Source organism: Hetaerina americana, unplaced genomic scaffold (assembly GCF_022747635.1).
Source record: "Hetaerina americana unplaced genomic scaffold, ioHetAmer1.1.p SCAF_12, whole genome shotgun sequence".
NCBI lineage: Eukaryota > Metazoa > Arthropoda > Insecta > Odonata > Calopterygidae > Hetaerina > Hetaerina americana.
This window is the reverse complement of record NW_027286292.1, coordinates 10,437,874-10,457,359: the sequence shown is the minus strand read 5'-3', so window position 1 is coordinate 10,457,359 and position 19,486 is coordinate 10,437,874. Positions and strand designations below refer to the sequence as shown.

Genomic DNA, 19,486 nt, shown 5'->3' with positions numbered 1-19,486 from the left:
AAGAAAATGTTGCTACAAATACTTCACTGGTAATGGGGCGTTAACTTTTCCTCGGCGGGTCAGTTAATGAAACGCTTAACACAAATAGGTAACAGTAGTGATGTGATATATTTATTGGCTTGCCCTGTTCAGGGCTTGGGTTTCATACGCGGAGTTTAACGAATTTATTTCAGAAGATAACGTGGGCACTCCTTGTCGTGTCCTGAGAAGAATTTCAGCACCCTTTGGTTTTGCTCATACCTTGTCGCATATGAATCAACACTAGAAGTTTAAGCTATTAACTTGTCGAGACAGCAGGATTTTGCTTGACCCTATCCTCCTCTCTTTTCTCTTTAACAATATTTACATTTGTTAGTGCTATTCATACATTATTAAAATTTGAAACTGGCCCATGGATTCACCTTCCAAATTGACAACGTGAACAACATAATGTGTTGAAATAGGTTCGCCGACTGTTTTGCAAAATGCCACGTCGCCTAGATGCATAGAGAGACCACGAACCTCAGGAGGCAAAACCAATGAAAACTGGCATGGCAGCTGGAAATCACGGCGCTATCTACCGTGTCAGTGAGGAATGTCTTTGTCTGCCAATCACGTGCCTACACGGGCACGATCCACTAAGGTCTCCATTTTTGCGTATTAGAATTTTATTTGACAATCTCTAAGGGGCCCCACGGACCTCACTTAAATGCCCTAGTGTCAACTGCGTCACCAGTTCAGTTTCCTCTCGCAGTTTAGTGTCCCTGGGAGCTCCTTAGCCGCCTCCGTCGACCAGAATGGGTTTTAAACTGGGATGTACAATTTAACCGGCTTTTGTTATCTCCGCGGCTGTCATTCCAGTCTATGATGCGAAATTAGATTATTTACTTTTTTATTTGCAGCCAGATGAAACGGAGCCTACGGAAGGCAGTATATATGCAAAAGTTAAGAGCGGCTGCGCGGCCAAATGGCGCACCGTCGGCGCTCCCGCGACGGGGTGGTCACGTCGCCAGCGGCGGCGTAAAGCTACACGTATCTGTTTTTTCGTTGCGTTTTCGCTTTGCCACCATACCCCGAATTCATTGATGCGGCAGCGCTGCGAGGACAAGACAGGTGAATGCTATGACCCGCGAGACAACGTGTGCTTTGATGAGAGAAGAACGAATTAGTGTTCGTAGGTTATCGCTCGACAACGCAACTGCCTGAGGCGAGAACTGTATGATGGGGCAATTTTTTGTGGTGATCTGTGTCCTGATTGGCTACCCAGTTTGCAATTGTGGATAGATAAAAACACAGTTTTAAGGTTTATCATCCGATGTCACGTCAGTTGCGGGTAAAATATAATAAGGCTGAAACCTATTCACTTTATCACGCAGTAACTGTTACTTCAATTGCGCTTTTAGCAGCGTAAACTTTACCAGGGCTTAATATTTAAACGCCGAGTCAACATTTTACTTAGCTTAAACTTGGACCGCGACTTACATTTTATACTGCTCAAGAAGGTCGAGAGCAGCGTAGGGTAAGGGGAAACTCGAGAATCTACCAACCGTTCCATCTTAATCGACAAATCGACAATGAATTCTTCCGAAATTATCAGTCTAGATTCTCCTACGAAAGATATTATCCATTTGCTTATTTCCTACTAATCATACGATAAGAGTTAGGGGTAAAAAAGCATGACAAAGAATAATAACTTATATACATAGCTACAGCGAAATATCAATACATCATTTACTGAGGTGTGATAAAGATTATTTACTAAAAAACCTGTCCCTATCGAAAAAAGGTAAGCCTCTTTGCAAAGAATTGCTTTTATATTAGAAAACAACCATATTTTCATAAATGACGCTTGAAATCAAGATGTTAATTGGATATAAAAATTATAACTTTATCAATCCGAATAGTGTCAAATAGAAGCAAACATTTACCAGATTTGGTGAAGTAAATTTTTTTGTTTTCGCGTTAAAAGGTGCATTCAAATTTATTTAAAAATCTAAATTCTACGCTATATTATGCTCACAAAATAGGTAGATACTTGAAAAAACAATAAAAATTTTAATTCAATCGAATGAGAACATATTCCTCATACAATTCTTATAAAAAAGCGTATTCCTTTAAAAGTGATAGCTTGTTAGCTTGTGATGGACATTTAATACGAGCAAAATAAGAAAAACTAGGGGAAAATGATTTCAATACATAGACGGGTAGAATAGAAGGAAACATATTTCTACAAACCGCCAAAGGCACATTTCACAATATTAACATATATTATTGCCCAATTTGCGCGTTCTTTCTTGCAACTGATGTTCGGATTTGGAGGCAATTGCATTTTGAAATTTACCATGACATCGACCGCTATGATGCTTTGAAAAGTACTTAATTAGCTCATATAATTCCAATGCAAAACGATGCGCATTTTATTTTCATTAATGCTGGCATAAATATGAGTTCTAGTTATTTATGTATGCCACTACACCGACATTGCAATGGAAAACCCATTCCTACAGGCTAAGGCATTACTATTTTCTTCCTATTGCTATTGCATGTAGTTATTACATACTAATCCCTACAGGCTAAGGCATTACTATTTTCTTCCTATTGCTATTGCATGTAGTTATTACATACATAGCGTCAATGCCCTCCAAATGAAGATTATTTCCATTCTCATTTTTATCATCTACTTAAACTGTACACATTTAAACGCATGGTTGTGCGATATACCAATAAAATCGTAATAACGGACAGTTACAAGGAAAAATGCCATATATTCATTATCTCTCCATTTAAACTGATAGCGAAATTATGAAAAAAATTGCAGTAATTTTCGGCGGGGACTGTGTCGCGGTTTACGATGCATTCACATTCCGACTAAAGCAATGAATCATATCGCAGACATTTTTTGTTTTCGTTTTGGAAACGGCTACGTTTATCTCACAAAAAATAATTAATTCACTCTCCATTTAAACTCCATTTCGTTTAAATTTGCCATCAAATTGAAACTCAAAGACATAATAAGTTCCCATTAGCTGCCACCATAAAAAATTCCTCATGCATATTTGGAGCATATTAAAACCGCGCATTCCTAATAACTCGTCTCCCTGCCCCCGTGATACGTTCGTGAAGATGTGACCGCCGGCCTTGCACGACCAGCGCCGGCAGCATCAAGTATGCAGTATTTTCGATAATTACGCACACAAGCACACAGAGGAACTATTAATTTGATTAATTGGTCAGATCGCCATGAAAACATCATTGATCCTTGCATCCCCAGTTACCACGAAATGACCTCTAAGAAAGGTCTCTAGGTCACGGTCCCCATTTGGGAGATATTTGAGAAGGCAAAGCCAATGAAGCCACAATCAAGCCTCATCGGTGGTGGTGTGTGATGAATGTCGTGAAAAGTAAATGTTGCGCAATGATTGATTGACTATCGGTTTCTGGAACCATTCCGCTCACCACTTTTCATCCCCCGACTTGGATTGCCTTTGTGAAATGCGTCGTGAGCAAATAGAGTGCGTGCAATTGCGACGGTGTATGCATGCTGCGATAATTTTCGAGGAATGAATTGATGTCACGAGCTACGGTACGAGTGAGGACGGGTGGGAAAGGGGATTAGGATGGGGAGGGAAGGGGAAGGGAGGCGCGTCCCCTGTGCCGCCAATTGTTTCCCACGACGTTCTGATACCTGAGATATCACACTGCCCGGAAATCGAACCCGGGACCTCTGGCTCAATGCTCTACCCCTGGAATACCACGTACCACACATATAAACGCTCATATACAGGAGCACAACTTAATGAATAACCCGTCAAAATTGCGTGAATCAGTACCACAGTCGCTGGTATGATTTTTCTGGCGGATAGCACTACGATGGGTTAAGGTCAAAACAAACCTAATTGTAAGAACAATTTTGGCACAAAATAAGGTCACATTAACATATTCAATAATTATGAGATAATCGTCTACATATTTTGATTTTAAAACTTTTTACAATATATGTTTCGCCACTACATTTTAAGATAAAATAGCTTTAGCAATAGCAATAGGATCTGAAGCTTGCTGTTGCGGTGGATTATCAGTTCAATTGACGTCCATAGAGATGTTAATTAGAAAGAAAATTCTTGGAGAAACTTCCATTCTTGCCTTTATAATTGATCAACATAGCATACCGTACGATACGGTATTACACGACTGTGGTATGATGCACAATAATGACCACTTGTTCATATATTTCCAGGATTTTACTGTCACATGCTGTCATTCTGTAGTTTCTCATTTAAATTTTGAAATATTATCTCTCGCGGAGCTCCTGTCCTGCCACTTGAACTAAATCAGTAAAAAAAAAGGATTTCGACAGCATTTGTACGATATAGGAGAGATTCCGATCGACTGCGCTTTTCCTATGGGCCATTTCCTACCGCATAAGATAATGGAGGGAAAAACTGATCATCCCCTAGTTCCCATTGTAATGAAAATAGTAAATCTTATTTGAAACTGGAGAAATCTGGGGAAACCATATCCGTGAAATTACCGGAATAGCTAATAAAAATGTTAGGATTCATAAAAAGAATACTTGGGAATTGTAATGAAAGGGTCAAGGAGCTTTGCTGTTTCGCGTTGGTTAGTATACTGCCTTGAGCATGCTGCAAGTGTATGGGATCCTCATCACATACGCTTAGTTTTGGAACTAGATGTGGAACTAGAGTGCAACATAGAGAAGCTATATTTGTGAAAAGTTGTTATGAACAAGGTAGCAGTGTCACAGCATTGGACGAATTAGGATGGGAATCACTAGTTGACCGTAAGCTTGAATATAGGTTAAATTTACTGCGTTAATTTGAGGCAGGTTACCTATCTGAGGATGTTAAAGACATATTTACAGGCCCTCACTAATTAATGATCAGTGCGGGGGATTTACCGAAATTTCAATGCCTTGGCGTTAGTGAAACAGCAATAAAATATGACCACCAAATATTATCCGTCAAATAAAGATAAGCAAAATCTGCAGCTCATCTAGTAGGGATTAAAATATTAAAAGAAAAATATGAGGTAACTCTTCTAAAAGCTCTTCAATCGCACTTTTAAATGCATTAAAACACATCAACGCAAATATCTGCTCTTCTGATCCAGGAGAAAACCGGCAGAAATGTTCACGCTACAATTAAGTTTAGGAAATTTGGAACAGAGAAAAGGAATTCATGACTTTGGATAATTTATTTTTATAATTAATTATTCATCCCAAGTTTATAATACTTTCACTAAAGAAGAGTAAAGTTAATTATACCAAAATTAAATTACTTCTTTCTCAATAGAATTCCTGATTTGCATTATTGAAAGGAACACAAATTGAAAGAAATAAAATTGAGAAAAGTTCTTTCTGTTCCAGCTAAGTCAATGGGTGGTTAATTTATATTATCATAATTTACTTTCATAATTTTTTTAAATATAATAATTTATAGTGCATCATGTATATGTATTTGGCTTCAATTCTCAAATAAGTCTCATTTTGGAACCTCGGGAAGGAGTTCGCACCTGATCACCGCATTGTTTAAATTAACTCGTTGCACAGATATGATTGCAAAAACAACAAAATAGAAATCAAGACCCCAATTAATCTAAAAATTGCTGAAGTACCATATTTTCGATCTAAATCTACGAAGCATTGAATTTTGCCATTGTTTTTCGGTTTTCGCTGGGCGCCGTGCGATATCGTGAGAAGCTGGGGCAACATTCGTTGCGCGGCCATCTCCCTCGGAACGGGGTTCCCAGATGCAAGCGCCACCCTAATTTGGAGTGGTGAACTTGACCTTGGGCGTTTCCACATTCTTTCCAAACTCTCTACCCATAACAGTCTCCGGACAGCGCCTCGCAGTGAGAGGAAGAGTGGCCCAGTGAGTGGAGACATGCCACGGAAATAAACCGCGAAAATATGTGTCCGTTGGGATATTTTCGGAGCCTCGGAAGTAAACAAGCCGTGACACGGCGGGCGGCAAAGGGAGCGGGCGGCGCGGGGGGCGGGTTGTGTCGAGGGCGGAAGGGGAGGTTGCGATGTCCGCGGCCACCCGCACTGACGCCGCACCCAGGAAGATTAGGGACGCCGCCGGTATCGGCGGACGCCGCTCCCGATACCCCGAAGTCACACCCGTGGAGTCGCCGCCAGAGCTTTGGGAGGGGATGAGGTGTAAGTGGTCGAACGGCGGGTAGTTGAAGGCGGGCGTCGGCTAACAGTGGCTGGCTTGGCAAGACTAGACAGCAACGCTCGACCATTCCGAGGGAGGCGGAATTCCTAGACAGTGGACTCGCCGCCACTTGAGTATTTCGTGTAAAAAAATTAAAAAGTCTGAAATGCGAAAATAAAGTCCCATACCTAAAAGGAATACCTGGAGAGATACCCGAAGGAGATTGCAAATGGAATTTCGCCTTACTTAACGGTAAAAAATAATTCCGTGGCTAAAGCTGCCATATATCAGGTTTCGAAAATGGCTTATGCGAATTCCGTCTACGAAGGTAACGACAGAGGAAGGGGATCCAAGGCATTACCGGATAGACTGCTTGCTCTATGGTCGTGTTATCGAAAAATCAGACATTTACGAAATTCTGTGGTTAATACAGTAAGGGATTTTCTCAGCCTTTAAAGAATATTAAGTCAAATCCGACACGGATTTATAAACACGTACTAGAGTGAAATATTGAATTAGAGGAGAGGAATACCCAAGTAAGTTCAGTATTTATAGTTCCTTTCCCACTTGTGTAGCATTCTTTGTTTCGTCAAGGTCTTCATCATCCTAATGCATCCGAATACCTTCTCTACTCTCTCGAATTCTGCCTTCTATCCTCGACAAATAAAGAATTAAGGATTAATGCCGAAACACCCCTGCAACTCGCCCAAGAGGCGGCTCGTAGAGTAAAGACGTACTGTCTGACGTTGCGAAATAAAAAAGGCAAAAGAGGCAAAATTAAAGTTAATATTTCTAAAATTGTCCACGCTAAAATAATACAAATTTGGCTTAGATACCAGACGTAACCGAACCGATCACGACAACTTTGGTTTGGAACACAGAATGCTCCTTGCGGCCGTGAACGACTCTCATCGCCATCACTGGCGCTGCAGGAAATAATTGAACCAACGACAGCTGATCGGGTTACTCCGACCGTGCCATTTAATTGCCGAATGGACAATAATTCGAAGAAAACGTTTCACATAAGGGGCGGTATTTGTGCATGCTATTGCCTTCTTGTACTCACTGACTTATCCTGCTGATTTTTGCCCAGTAAGAGCGACTTCTTAAACCGTCTCATTGGAAACTTGTCCTTGTTTTATTTGAAATGATCGCCAGGAAATTCTGCGAGTCACCAAAAGAGCGGATGGCAGGGGGAGTTGCAGTCACAGTATATCTGATACTCAAAGATGAACAATACGATTTCCGAGTCATGAGACGGCCGCCTTGAGTGTGTTTATTCGGCTTGAGAAAGCGCAAATGTCCGTCGGAGGAGAAGTATAGCGGTGGGCAAATTGCGGTCCTTCACTAAGGGGTGGCATAAAGTGCACAAGTGTGAACTAGAGTTATTCTTCGCCTTTCATATCCCTAATTAAACTTTCCTGGTAATAAATGAACGCGCTGAGTCCTGTTGCCTGCAGTTTCAGTGGTAGAGCTCACGCAGTAAAAATGCCTGAATAGGAAGTTCCTCTTCACACACTGTGTAAAATAATTCTGTCCAAATTCTCTCATTTCAGGACCTGTAACGATTTCCATACTTCTGACCCCCGCCACCAGATGTCAGAGAGCAAACCGAACCACACCCCACTCAGAACCCTCTACCCCCAAACATGTCGGCATCCCATAACACAGAAATCTACGACCAAACTGAGGACGAGTTGAGAGTATTAATTCACCATTCGAAAAGTTCTCCACCGCTTAATTCAATTGGTAACTTGATGGCGATATATTACTTCGTCGGATAGAATTCTAATAAAAATTCGCGATTCACCGACAACCTCCGTAGTTATATAGGTATCGATCCATTCGGCACACGAAAGCAGGAAGTAGGGATAGGGGAAACACTTCGGGCGGCTTCCTGTGGCCCGTAACGGGTCGATGAGTGTTCATACGCATTTGGTACGTGGGTAGGCCGAAAGCACGCGCGGGAGTGGAGGTTCGCTGGATGGGTCGGCGGTTGCGAGCGGGAAAGCGTTGGCTCACGGCGAGATGTCGGGACAGGACGCGGCGGCGGTGCCAAGCGGCCTGTGGTCAAGCGATTTTTACGAAATAGCACCCTCTCTTTTTACATTAATGATGCCCTCGCTCCAAGGGGGTCCCGGGATGCCACTGATGCCCGGCATTTCATTAATTCCAGGCTTTAGTGGTATATAATGCGCCAAAGCTTCGGCAATTAAGGCACAGGCTATGGTTGTTGAGCCCTGCTTCAGTCAGGTATTAAAACACATTGACAGAAGATTGAAGTAAAAAAAAGACATTATTATCCCTAAGCCAACAGAACTTGGGAATTAACTCCCCATAAGATCCTCGCTCAGCTCTTGGGGAACCGATAACTTTGGCAAAACGCCGATTTTTATAGCTTAGAAAATAGTAACAATCAGCGTATGAAAAACCTTGGTTTATTCACTATAGGTAAGTCTTCATAACATAAAAGGCACCCACCATCTATTTAAAAACTTTTTCAATTTTGACCAAAAAATTGAGGACGAGCGCCTGGGGAGTTTTGGCCTCTGCGATTTTGCCAGGCTCGACGCGGCGTGTCCTTCCCATCGGCGGCGGCCACGGCCGAATGCCCCTGCAGCCTATAGAGACCACGGTATGGTGGTGCCTCCGAAACCACTCCACCCGATGGCGAATTTATTTTTGAGCCGCGTTTTCGGCGTCCCAATTTGGCACGAAGCAGGGTTAAGCATATATACGTTCTCGGTGGCAGAGAGTCTTCAGCCAACGCCTTAGCTACTTCAAGCCGATGCGACTATGAATGACCCTTCGGAGGGTTCGGCTATCTTACGAAGGGTGTCCCAAAAGTTAAAACCCGATCGAAGGGCTCTAACGTTTGAAGCACCAGAAAGGAGCTCGAAGAATACAAATGGTGCATACTTCAACGCACTTCTCGTAGCGCTTGGAGCCATTTTGAAGCAGACAGACATGGTGAAAGTTTGGAATAACCTTCGCACAGATATGAAATAGTATTAATTTAATTATTGCTCGTCAAAACAATAAGTGAAAATAAAACACCTCACACCAAAAATATAAATAGAGAATTTAAAGAGCGGTTTACCATGCACATTAGCGGATGACTCCGTTAAAATTTACTGTTGCGGCATCTCCCGCAGTTTCTTTGTAATTTAGCGGTTTACCCATTTATGCTAGAGCAAATTTTGTTTGAATGAACAATTAATAGAACAAAATATTTAATTTGAACTGATTCCTACATTAAATTGACAAATACTTGGACAATACTAATTCAAGCGATGAGAATGAAAATTTAACCACGAAAAATCGCTCATTCAACGAATTTACCAAAACATTGAGGATCGTTATTGTATTATTTACAGGAAAGAATGCTGCCGGACCTGGCTCGAGCGTAAATTTTAGGACCCTGTGAAACCGCTTTCTAACAGCATCGAAGTACACACTTCAGCCCTAAGAACTTCAAATCTTCGTTTCGATTACGGCTTTCATTTCGTACCGCCCTTTTCCATAAACCTCTGGGTAAGTATCTCTCGACGAAAGGACGGCGCCTCTCGGGCAGCTCTTCTGTAGGACCACCTTTCGCTCTTCGTGTGGGCGGTCAGTCTCCCGCGAGTGTGATCGGCGACCGCCTCCGGGCGGATCTCCAAAACGCGGGTTGCATTTTGATCGCATTTTCTCCTAGTAGTGAAAGACACTATGATATCCCAGTTCGCCCTAATGAGCAAAGCAGGTACAGTTTTATTTTCTATGCGTTTATCGAAGCTACCATGAAAAAGAATTTAATTAACCGATGAGTACTAGCCAAATCCCACAATGTTCTTTCCGTCCGTGATGAGTTAAAATGAAAACAATTTCTTTGTACAAATTAGAGGGCGTGTGGTGTATGTGTATACATATATATGTGGGTCGCGGTAGTTCAGGGGTAGAGCTGGACTACTGACCAAAGGGTCCGGGTTCGCTTCCCGGATAAGCCTTACTGGGCACCCTCATCTCCACACAAGCAGAGTGATTTTTCGGGCACCAGGTCTCCCAGTATTTTCCTCCTTTGGTCCCACGGACACGAAACTTTATCCTCTTTTATTTCCTCTCTCAACTCCTCCTTCTCAGTATCTTTCACTTCTTCTATATCTGACTCGAATATCACTTTCCTAGATATCGACATTCGCCTCCAAAACAATACGTTTTACACCTCAGTCCACATTAAACCAACTAATAAGCAACAGTATCTTCATTTCGACAGCTGCCATCGGCCTCATACAAAGCGCTTCATCCCATTCTCACTCTCAGTCCGTGGCTTCCGTCTCTGCAACAACACCCCCTCCCAACAGAAATATCTGGATCAGATGCATGACTCTCACAGAAAATGTGGGTACCCTGAAAAACTACGGAACAGTAAAATCCTCAAACCGTCAACCCAATACACTCCTCCCCCAAACCAAACCGCCCAAAATGCCCTAATCTTATCACCACTTTCTTCCCCGGATCACACAAAATTAAACATTTAATCCGTGACCTCTTCCCAATTATTAATAACACTCAGTCCACATCACTTTTATTCCCACATTGTCCCTCTGTTTCATTTAAACGCCCGTCGAACTTGCGAGACATCTTCAAGTCAGCAAAACCTACTGCGAGCACCCCCGTTTCTTCCTCGCCCCTATCCGCACCATGCAACCGCCCACGCTGCAAATGTTGCCATCTTCTAAGACCCTCCCCCTCACTTAGTACCAACTCCCAACCGGTCGCCACCTGCACCTAAAAAAATATTATATATCGCCTCTCCTGCAACTTCTGCCCTGCCTTCTACGTGGGCGAATGCACGACCACACTTTCCCTCCGCATGAATAACCACCGATATTCCACCAAAACTTCCACCATCCTTAATTATCCCACCCCTACTCACACTGCTTCCCACAATCAATCTTTTGATGACTGCCTCTCCGTTTCGGTAATTGAAACCGTTTCCAAATCTGCTAGTATAATAGAGGTGAGACCCCGCGAGATGGCGCATATCTGGGTGACCCAGTCATTTAAACCGGCCGGGCACTCTTTTTACCAATCCCAATTTTTTATTAGCACGACCGTATATTTCTCGTATGTGCTTTCTTCAGGACAGATCGTGAGTAATTGTTACCCCCAAGTATTTAAAGGAATCTACACTCGCGATTTCGGATTGTTTCACTTTGTCACTAAATGGGAGGGAATTACTCTTTTCCCAAAAATGTACCACTACGCATTTCTTCAAATTTAATTCCAATTGCCATGTGTTGCACCAATTCTGACTTGAATCTAGGTCGTTAGCTAACGCGACTCTGTCTTCGCGACGTCGAATGTCTCCATAAATCGCCGCATCGTCAGCAAAAAGACGGAGCCTGCTATTAACCACGGTACTAAGGTCATTTATGCAAATAAGGAGCAAGAGGAGACCTATGACACTTCCTTGTGGTACAGCCGACGTGACCTTGACAGTATCGGATGATACACCGTCCAGGACGACTGTTTGAACGCGATTTTTTAAAAATTGTCTAATCCAACATATAATACTCCCGTGTATTCTATTAGTTTCCAACTCCGCGATAAACTTGCAATGAGGGACTTAATCAAAAGCTTTTTCAAAATATAGGAATATCTCATCAACTGGAATAATACTTTCACCAGAATGCATTATATCAAGAACAAAGAGTGCAAGTTGAGTTTCGCAGGATCTACCTTTACGGAACCCGTGTTGGTCATTAATCAATAAATCTTGGCTATCGAGGTACCTCATTATGAAACTAACAATGATGTGTTCAATAATCTTACAGGAGATGGAGGTGAGCGATATTGGCTTGTAATTACTGGGGTCCTCCCGGTCTCCGTTTTTAAATATGGGCGTTACAGAAGCTATCTTCCAGCCGCTAGGCACTCTTTCTTTTGCTAATGATTTCTAAAATATTATTTCTAGATAAGGGGCAATTTCAGACGACAGTTCTTTATACACGCGAGCCGGTATCTCATCAGGTCCCGGAGATTTGTGGGGGTCGATGTTTTACTGTGGAAGAATGAGTTTAATATATTGGCTTTATTGTTGACTACTTGATACTTTATCCCCCTTTTCGTTGTAAAATAAGGATGGCCCAGCGAGGATCTAAAGTTTTCCTTCTGTTTTTTTACTTAAATTTATTCTATTAATCAGGGGTTATAAAATGCATCGTAATTCTGTCACCGAGTTAATGTTTACATTCGACATGATGAATTCCGTGGTCTGAGGAGAATCTCAGATTATTTTCGTGTGCATTTAGATGGGCACGATATAAAATAACGACCACAGAATTATATGAATAACAGACATACACTAATAGCAGTCGTTGCTGAGATGTATCCCTCGCAGTTGTCTGTCAACATTGGTCGGATATATCATACAAGTTATTATGCCGCCCCTTTTCCGCATTTTTGAAAACAGTTTGAACCTTATCGAGCCATCTGGTAACATAAGCATTAAGCTATTCATAAAGAATTGATTAGTGGTCATTCTATGCCGATCAACGTATCTTTTTGATTTAAATGAATACTTTCCAAAGGAGAGATCTCAACAAAACCAGAAGTTAAAAATTCAGTTAATTCCTTTGAAGTTATATTGCCAGCCTCAATATTACAATTTGGTGACTATCAGTTAAATTCGCTCTTAAAACATTACTAACAATTTGAGTATCTACAAGATTAGCACTTTCCAAATGGAATGTCATTTCTTAATGCCAAATTATAACTATACTGGACTACTTTAATAATTTTATCAGACAATTAAAAATTAGATACTTAGTTAAACCTTAAATAAATCTTAATTAAGCTATTGAACAGGAGCATTCTGATTCCTAGCACGCTCTAATTTCGCAATGTATTGCATACTTGTACTTGAATAAAGAAACGTAATGATTGAAGAGAGGAAACGTATTTCCATAACATTTATTTCAATCAAAGATTAAGGTATTGAATATTAACTCACCAGAGAGCCTCAAGAAGACATTCCTTTGGTTCTGGTTGGTTGACGAAGCCATGGCTGGTGAGCTGAGATCCCTTTCACTGAAAAAAAATACCATTAATAAGAAAAACTTGTTTAATAAGATTCAATGGAACATTCATGCTGTGGAGCTACCAAAGTAATTGGCCACGTAAAACAAGGATGATTTTTTTGAGAGCGTATATCAGATGTATATTCACTGAGACTCTGAGCGATTACAACTCGATTTCACCAGTCAATGTATACAGTCTCCTTAATGATATTCAATATGAAAAAGCCTGCAATGCACAACTTGGTTTCATTTTCAGCGTAATTGACTATTTTTAAGATCCTGAGATAGTAATGAAATGACTTCCATTACATTTTAGTAAATCAGTGAATAAATATAAATATTATAAATAAAAATGATCGTATTAGTTGTACCAAAGTAGGTGGTCATTAAATGCAACACAAAAACAGTATTTCTAATTGTTTTTTAACGCTCCATGCATAGGCAAGTGACTTCTGTAGGAAACTTCAAGGAAAGGATTCACAAATAAAGGGAAAAAGCATAGCAGTCCCAATCAAGTTCTTCACTAAGCTAAAAGTCACTCGAACTCAATGAACGGCCTTTGGCGTAGGCAGCGTGATTCGGGTGGCCGTCCAATCCATCACGATATTCCATAACTTTTCCATGCTTTGCCAAAACCTTCATGATTTCATCAGACAACGGTAGAGTTTGGCAACGAAAGCTCTATCGGCTCTATGTTATTCGCTATGTGTTTGCACATTAATAACTTCAAATTCCCTCAGAAAATTATCAAAATAAAAGCTATACACAAAAAGAGAAATGTGGAGATATCGAAAAAAACTTTGGATATCTTTGTGCTTCATTTGAAATTTAGATTTTTTTCCCATGGATAAGAAGGTTGACGATCTCAAAAGAGGCATAAAATTACATGCCACGCTCTTCAATCGTAAGGAAGGATAAAATTTGGCCCCAGAGGTGAAAAGGCTGCTGACCCCAAAGGTTATAGTAAAAGCTTACGCAGCAAAACTTCGAATGGCATATATAACTTAATGATTTTAACATTTATTTGTTTCCGTGTTACGCAATTTCCTATTACTAAAATGTATTACACATCATTAAAAAATATAATTCCAAAAATGCTCATTGTATGCTTTCCCCTAATTTCATCAACACAAGGATTTTGAAGGTTTGACCTAGAACGGCCACATCAAGCTTTTATCTCTTTTTTAGTGTAACGATACAAGAACAGTTTCTCAGCAAATTTTAGGACGGTTTTATCATTTTGAGAGAGAGTGTTTACTGGAGTTATGATTCACGTAGCTAGAGAAAGATCTTCCAACTTTGTTCCAATAAGATGTTTAAAAGCCCATATGACAGCTAGTCTTATACTCACAGTAATGTTGGGGAACTACTGTGTTCAAAGCAGGGAAGGGAGCCCTGAAAAATAGTTTTAATTTTCAGCAACAGGTATTCTCTATCTCTTTCCCTATTTTCACCAGGTGCGGTGATGTTAATTAATTAAGGTTATGAAATATTTGGTTAGTGATAAGCGATGAATTTTTCGCAAATTGAATATTAAAATAAGGCATATTTGGTAATTAATTACGCACACACAATTAATTACGACCCATTTAGGAATGCTAGTTTTTCATGGCCATGTATTTTTGCTAGGTGACAGGTGTTCCAGCTTTTTAGGATGAAATAATTTGATCGTTATGATGAATACAATTTGCAGTGATTCTTTGCATTCATGGTTTAAATTTATTCAAGCATTTCTTCGATTTTTTCTGACTTCTGCATTTAAATTTGCACACTAATTTTATGTATAGTAAAAAAGTTAAGTGCTCTTATAGCAGAGATAAATGAAGCGATTAAAATGTCCCTAAGTTTTTCATGCAATAAAAGAAAGAACATTGTCATTGCAGAAGCATTACACAATCATTTAAAATTGAAGAAAGATATCAAAGTTAATTGACATCATACATTGAATTTATGGCAAATGTAATTGTACTGTTTTCTTAACCATACTAACATTTCAGTCAATTAAAGTGTGGTGATTACACAACACTTTAATTGACTGTACTGTATTACGCATACATACCGTTTGACAATGTGAATGTTTACTGATGATATTCCGTTAAAAGTTATGTTTAACTAAGTAACCGATCTATCACATTTTTAGGTATTGACTCAAAGGATGTATTGATAAATCGCAGAAACAAATGGCAATCAATATTTTGTGACGTTTCGTTTCCTCACGATCCATAAAAGTATGATGAAGACTTAAGAATTATTAAATGGCATGTAGCTATTGAGAGAAAAGTACTCCATTTAGTCCGTTGTCATCAACTTCGAGAATAAGAACATTTATTTTTTAAATGGTATTCGATTCCCACATGACATAGACAAGGTTATTTAACTATGGGATCCAAATAATATTCTCAATTTTTTCTGAAAAATGACTCTAAGCCTTTAATTGAAAATAATCCATAATATTTGAAACATAATATTTGATATATAATATTTGTGTATTACTACACGGTTTTAATTTAATTAAAATGCAGGTTTCTTTATTACATAAAATCAAGCTGGCTACAATCTACAAAATTTTGGATTTTTAATAAAATCACCTATTTAAGGCTCCTATTTCTTAAATTACGTTAACTTTGAATCAGTTACCATCTTTGAAAAGCCAAATAGTTATGGTTCAATGTTAAATTTTAGAGAAAATTCAGGTTATAAACATTTTTGAACAAACACCACAGTACATCACTACCGTTTTTTCGAATTCGGTGTTTTGAACCCGTATCTTATCGTACCGGAATCTTGTTAAGTATTTTAAGGACTACCGGCCAACAATAACTATGCTTGTATGTATATTTGAGTCTGGCCGAAAAGAGTTCTGTTGGTGACTCCCGGAAAGCTGAACTTTGGCCTCAATCTGGGCCAAAAAGCTTGCGAGAGAATTGAGACGGCGACTTAAGCAATGCAGATCTGATTTGGGTGTAACTCGTGGAAATGAAATTGACGGCGAATTCGAAGTTGTCGAGAAACATTACTTATGACCTCATATAGTTGTTGCAGCCCCACTATATCTGCCCATCGCTTTCCACTGGTGCTCCTCCTTCGTGGCATCAATGCCAGGTCTGTAGAGTATACATGAAGACATATTTAGGTATATAAGCCAGTGAACTTTCTACCCCCAACTCATGCTGGGAGAACATTTTGGCACCTTCTAGTCGACATGCTTTGCGAGAAAATACAACTTTTATTCATTTTGGCCACCGATCATGGGTAAAGTGAGCATGGTTAGGAGAGATGCTTCAGCTTCATGAAACCAGTTTCATGCTTTCCCAAGAAGCCTCAGGACACATAATAACAGGCGAAACACTTTTCAAGATCGTGTTACGTACCTGGGTATTTGCTCGTAATCTGAATTCATTTTTCCCTTTACAGACAACGTTATTTCCGTCTTTCTTTTCCTGAAATTTTAAAAGAGCATTAGATTTTCCTTTAAGAGTAAATTAAAATTATAAGTTCACCATTTAATTCTGCAAAAGGCTTATTTCCTATTCATGAGTCGTTCAAAGAATCGTATAAGCCGCTTCAAGGTCACTATGAAAGAAATCCGCAAGATTAGATTCGTCAAAATTGAGAGACAAATTGTATTTCAGCGGTGGCATCTTCAGGAACTCCTCGAAGTAGTGGAAAAAACCTAGAAGTTCACTCACTGCAAGCGTTTTCCCAGGCATAAAAATGAGTGTTTTACAGTCAATTCTTCCAAAGGAGTTGAGGTAGGCGTTAGTGTGATTTGCTTTTCAAGAGTGGCTTACGAGTTCTATTTTTTTTTAATTTCGGCAATCGAAAAAGAGTTCAGTGACATTGATGATAACACTCGATGCATTAATGGTGCTGCTGGAAAGAGGAGAACTATTCCCCAGGTGTATGCACAATTATGCGGGGTTTGAGAGAGTCCTTCCGAGGAACAATTTCAATAAAATCCAGATGAATAATTTTCTTTCTCGTGAGGCTAACGCCAGATAGTCTTTTGTGCAGTTCTTGGATATCCTCTGCGATGTGGGGCCAAATTTAAGGCGTCATAGGCATCAACTGCAGTCCTCATGCGTTTTCTTTACAAGGAGATTTCAAGTACAAATTTTAATTAATTAAATGTTGGAGGCAGATTAACTCTTTTTCGAACAGATCACCAGCGTTTTTCATTTTCAATTATATTCTATCGATTATTGCATATTTTAACTTATATTTTGAATGAACTATCTCTCACGAAATAGCTGTTACTACGATACTCATTGGGTCTCTTCTGAGCCGGCACAACTCTGAGGTGTCTTGAAATATTTTCGGAAAACCAGAAACCTACAGCTTTAGGCCTACATTTAAAACTTAGGGGGCGAAAAACTCAGTGAAATCGTCACCGAGGCATTTGGCTCCCATGGCCACGCTGACGATAACGACGTCAGCCACCATCCATCCATCCATCTTTAGGGTAGCCGCTTGAGCGCTGTGCGCCATCTCATTAGGAAGATAAGGCGGTTATATCCATGCCTCGGAGGAGAAGAAAAAACATCCTTGCGTCCTTAACCCATCAATTAGCCCCAATAGAGCCATTGCGAAGCGAAGCAAATAACAAACTAATAACGTGATCCGCCTCCGAGAAAGTGTCCAATAAAAGGCCGAAAATATCCTAGACGTCGGCGGCCGACGGCGCAGAAGCCCGCGTTGACGTTGGACGGACGTGCTCGCCCCGCGGCGGGGATGGCCACTTTGGGGAAGGGCGTGCAGCCGCCTGTCTCCGACTTACCGAAGGGACCCCTCGCCAAACCCTTCTCCCCCCCCTCCCCAAAGGGGTTTACTTCCCCTCAGTCCCCGCGAGCACTCCCCACCCCACCCCAGGATGTGAGGGTGATGATAAATCGGGAATTTAAGAATCTATAATTAGCCTCTAAAGAAAACTCGAAAGTCTAATGTGGAAAAGGGAGGATTTGAGGTATATGTATAATTATTTTTCATCAGGCGCGGGCAGGCTATTTTCAGTGGCCTTAAATCTATGCATGGGCTCCAGGTCTTAACCTTACATGGTAGGGATGGATAGAAAAAGGTCAGGTTTAAGGTTACAAAATGAATCTTACTCTTTCTTACTAATTTTCTCGATATTTTTCTCTGCTGCAAACTTATAAGGCATCACATTAATGCATTATGTCGTTTAAGTATATTCCTCCGCTGCTTAGACCATAACCGTCCATAAAGTTCTCGGTCAACTCCTCCTCCTCAACCGTTTATTCTTCATTCATATGTCCCCATGTGCATTCGACTCTCATCCATTCAACGCGATCGGACGAGCTTTGCGCACTTTTTTCATGGTTGTTTGCTAACGGTGTTTCCGTCAACATTTTTTCACAAACAAACTCTCACGCGATTTTTCTCCTTCTCCAAATGCCAACACCAACACTCCTCACGTATCCCACATTCGTCACATCTACTCGACAATTATACATACATGCTCATCCTCGCAAGCCCGAGTTTCATTTCTGAACAGTCATGTACGTGGGATGATTTCACATTTAAGCCCAAAAACTCTTACTCCTCCACCTCTGCAACACTCTACAGGGCAACGTCTACACGTGTATCCTACACGGCAGCAGCCTTTATGACTACACAGGGAACTGAAATATGATAGGGATAGCACTAATATTACCCCACCTCAGGAATCGAGCATAGAATATCGGCGTAGGAAACCCGTACAATTCCCGTGTCCTTCCCCAAGGCTAAATTCCTCCGCACTCAAAGAAGAACACCGATAAGTATATTATCTGAGAAGACGTTCCCTGCCTTTCCCTGATTTTCACGTACAATTATTGCATAAAATAAATGAACGAGTGAAATATTTGTCCACTGAAATGGAATGAAAAAATGAGCTTTGTCCAGTGGTATGAAGACATGAAATAAATTTGAATTCAAATGAAAATATTCAGAGATGTTCCACGTCATAAAAGCAGGAATAAAACTCAAGTAATGGAAAAGAAAACCATCGCTGGGACAAAAAGAGTTTATCAGCCGGAATATCGAACTTGGGTAAACGAAACGGAAATGGAGGGTAGTTCCCGGGATGGGAGTAGCCCAGAAAAAAAGTTGTCAATACAGTAGTTCAGGCGTCTTGAGTACGCCTTCCTCCCTTCACCTCACCCCCCCATGGCAACGCAAAAGTGCTCTCCTCACGGTGACTTCCGGAATTTCGACAGCCCTCTTCCGCCTCTTAACCGAAAAACAAATTGATGAAATGCGCCATTA

General features: G+C 40.6%; 1 protein-coding gene across 1 annotated transcript in view; it reads right to left on the bottom strand.

The window, feature by feature from the left end:
- LOC139685679 (sialin) overlaps positions 1 to 19,486 on the bottom strand; it is a 176,342-nt gene that overhangs the window by 121,879 nt on the left and 34,977 nt on the right. The window contains exon 2 of the mRNA XM_071582657.1: positions 13,156 to 13,232. Coding sequence (XP_071438758.1) covers positions 13,156 to 13,207 — 52 coding nt within the window. The 5' untranslated portion in view covers positions 13,208 to 13,232. The remainder of the gene's footprint in view (positions 1 to 13,155; positions 13,233 to 19,486) is intronic.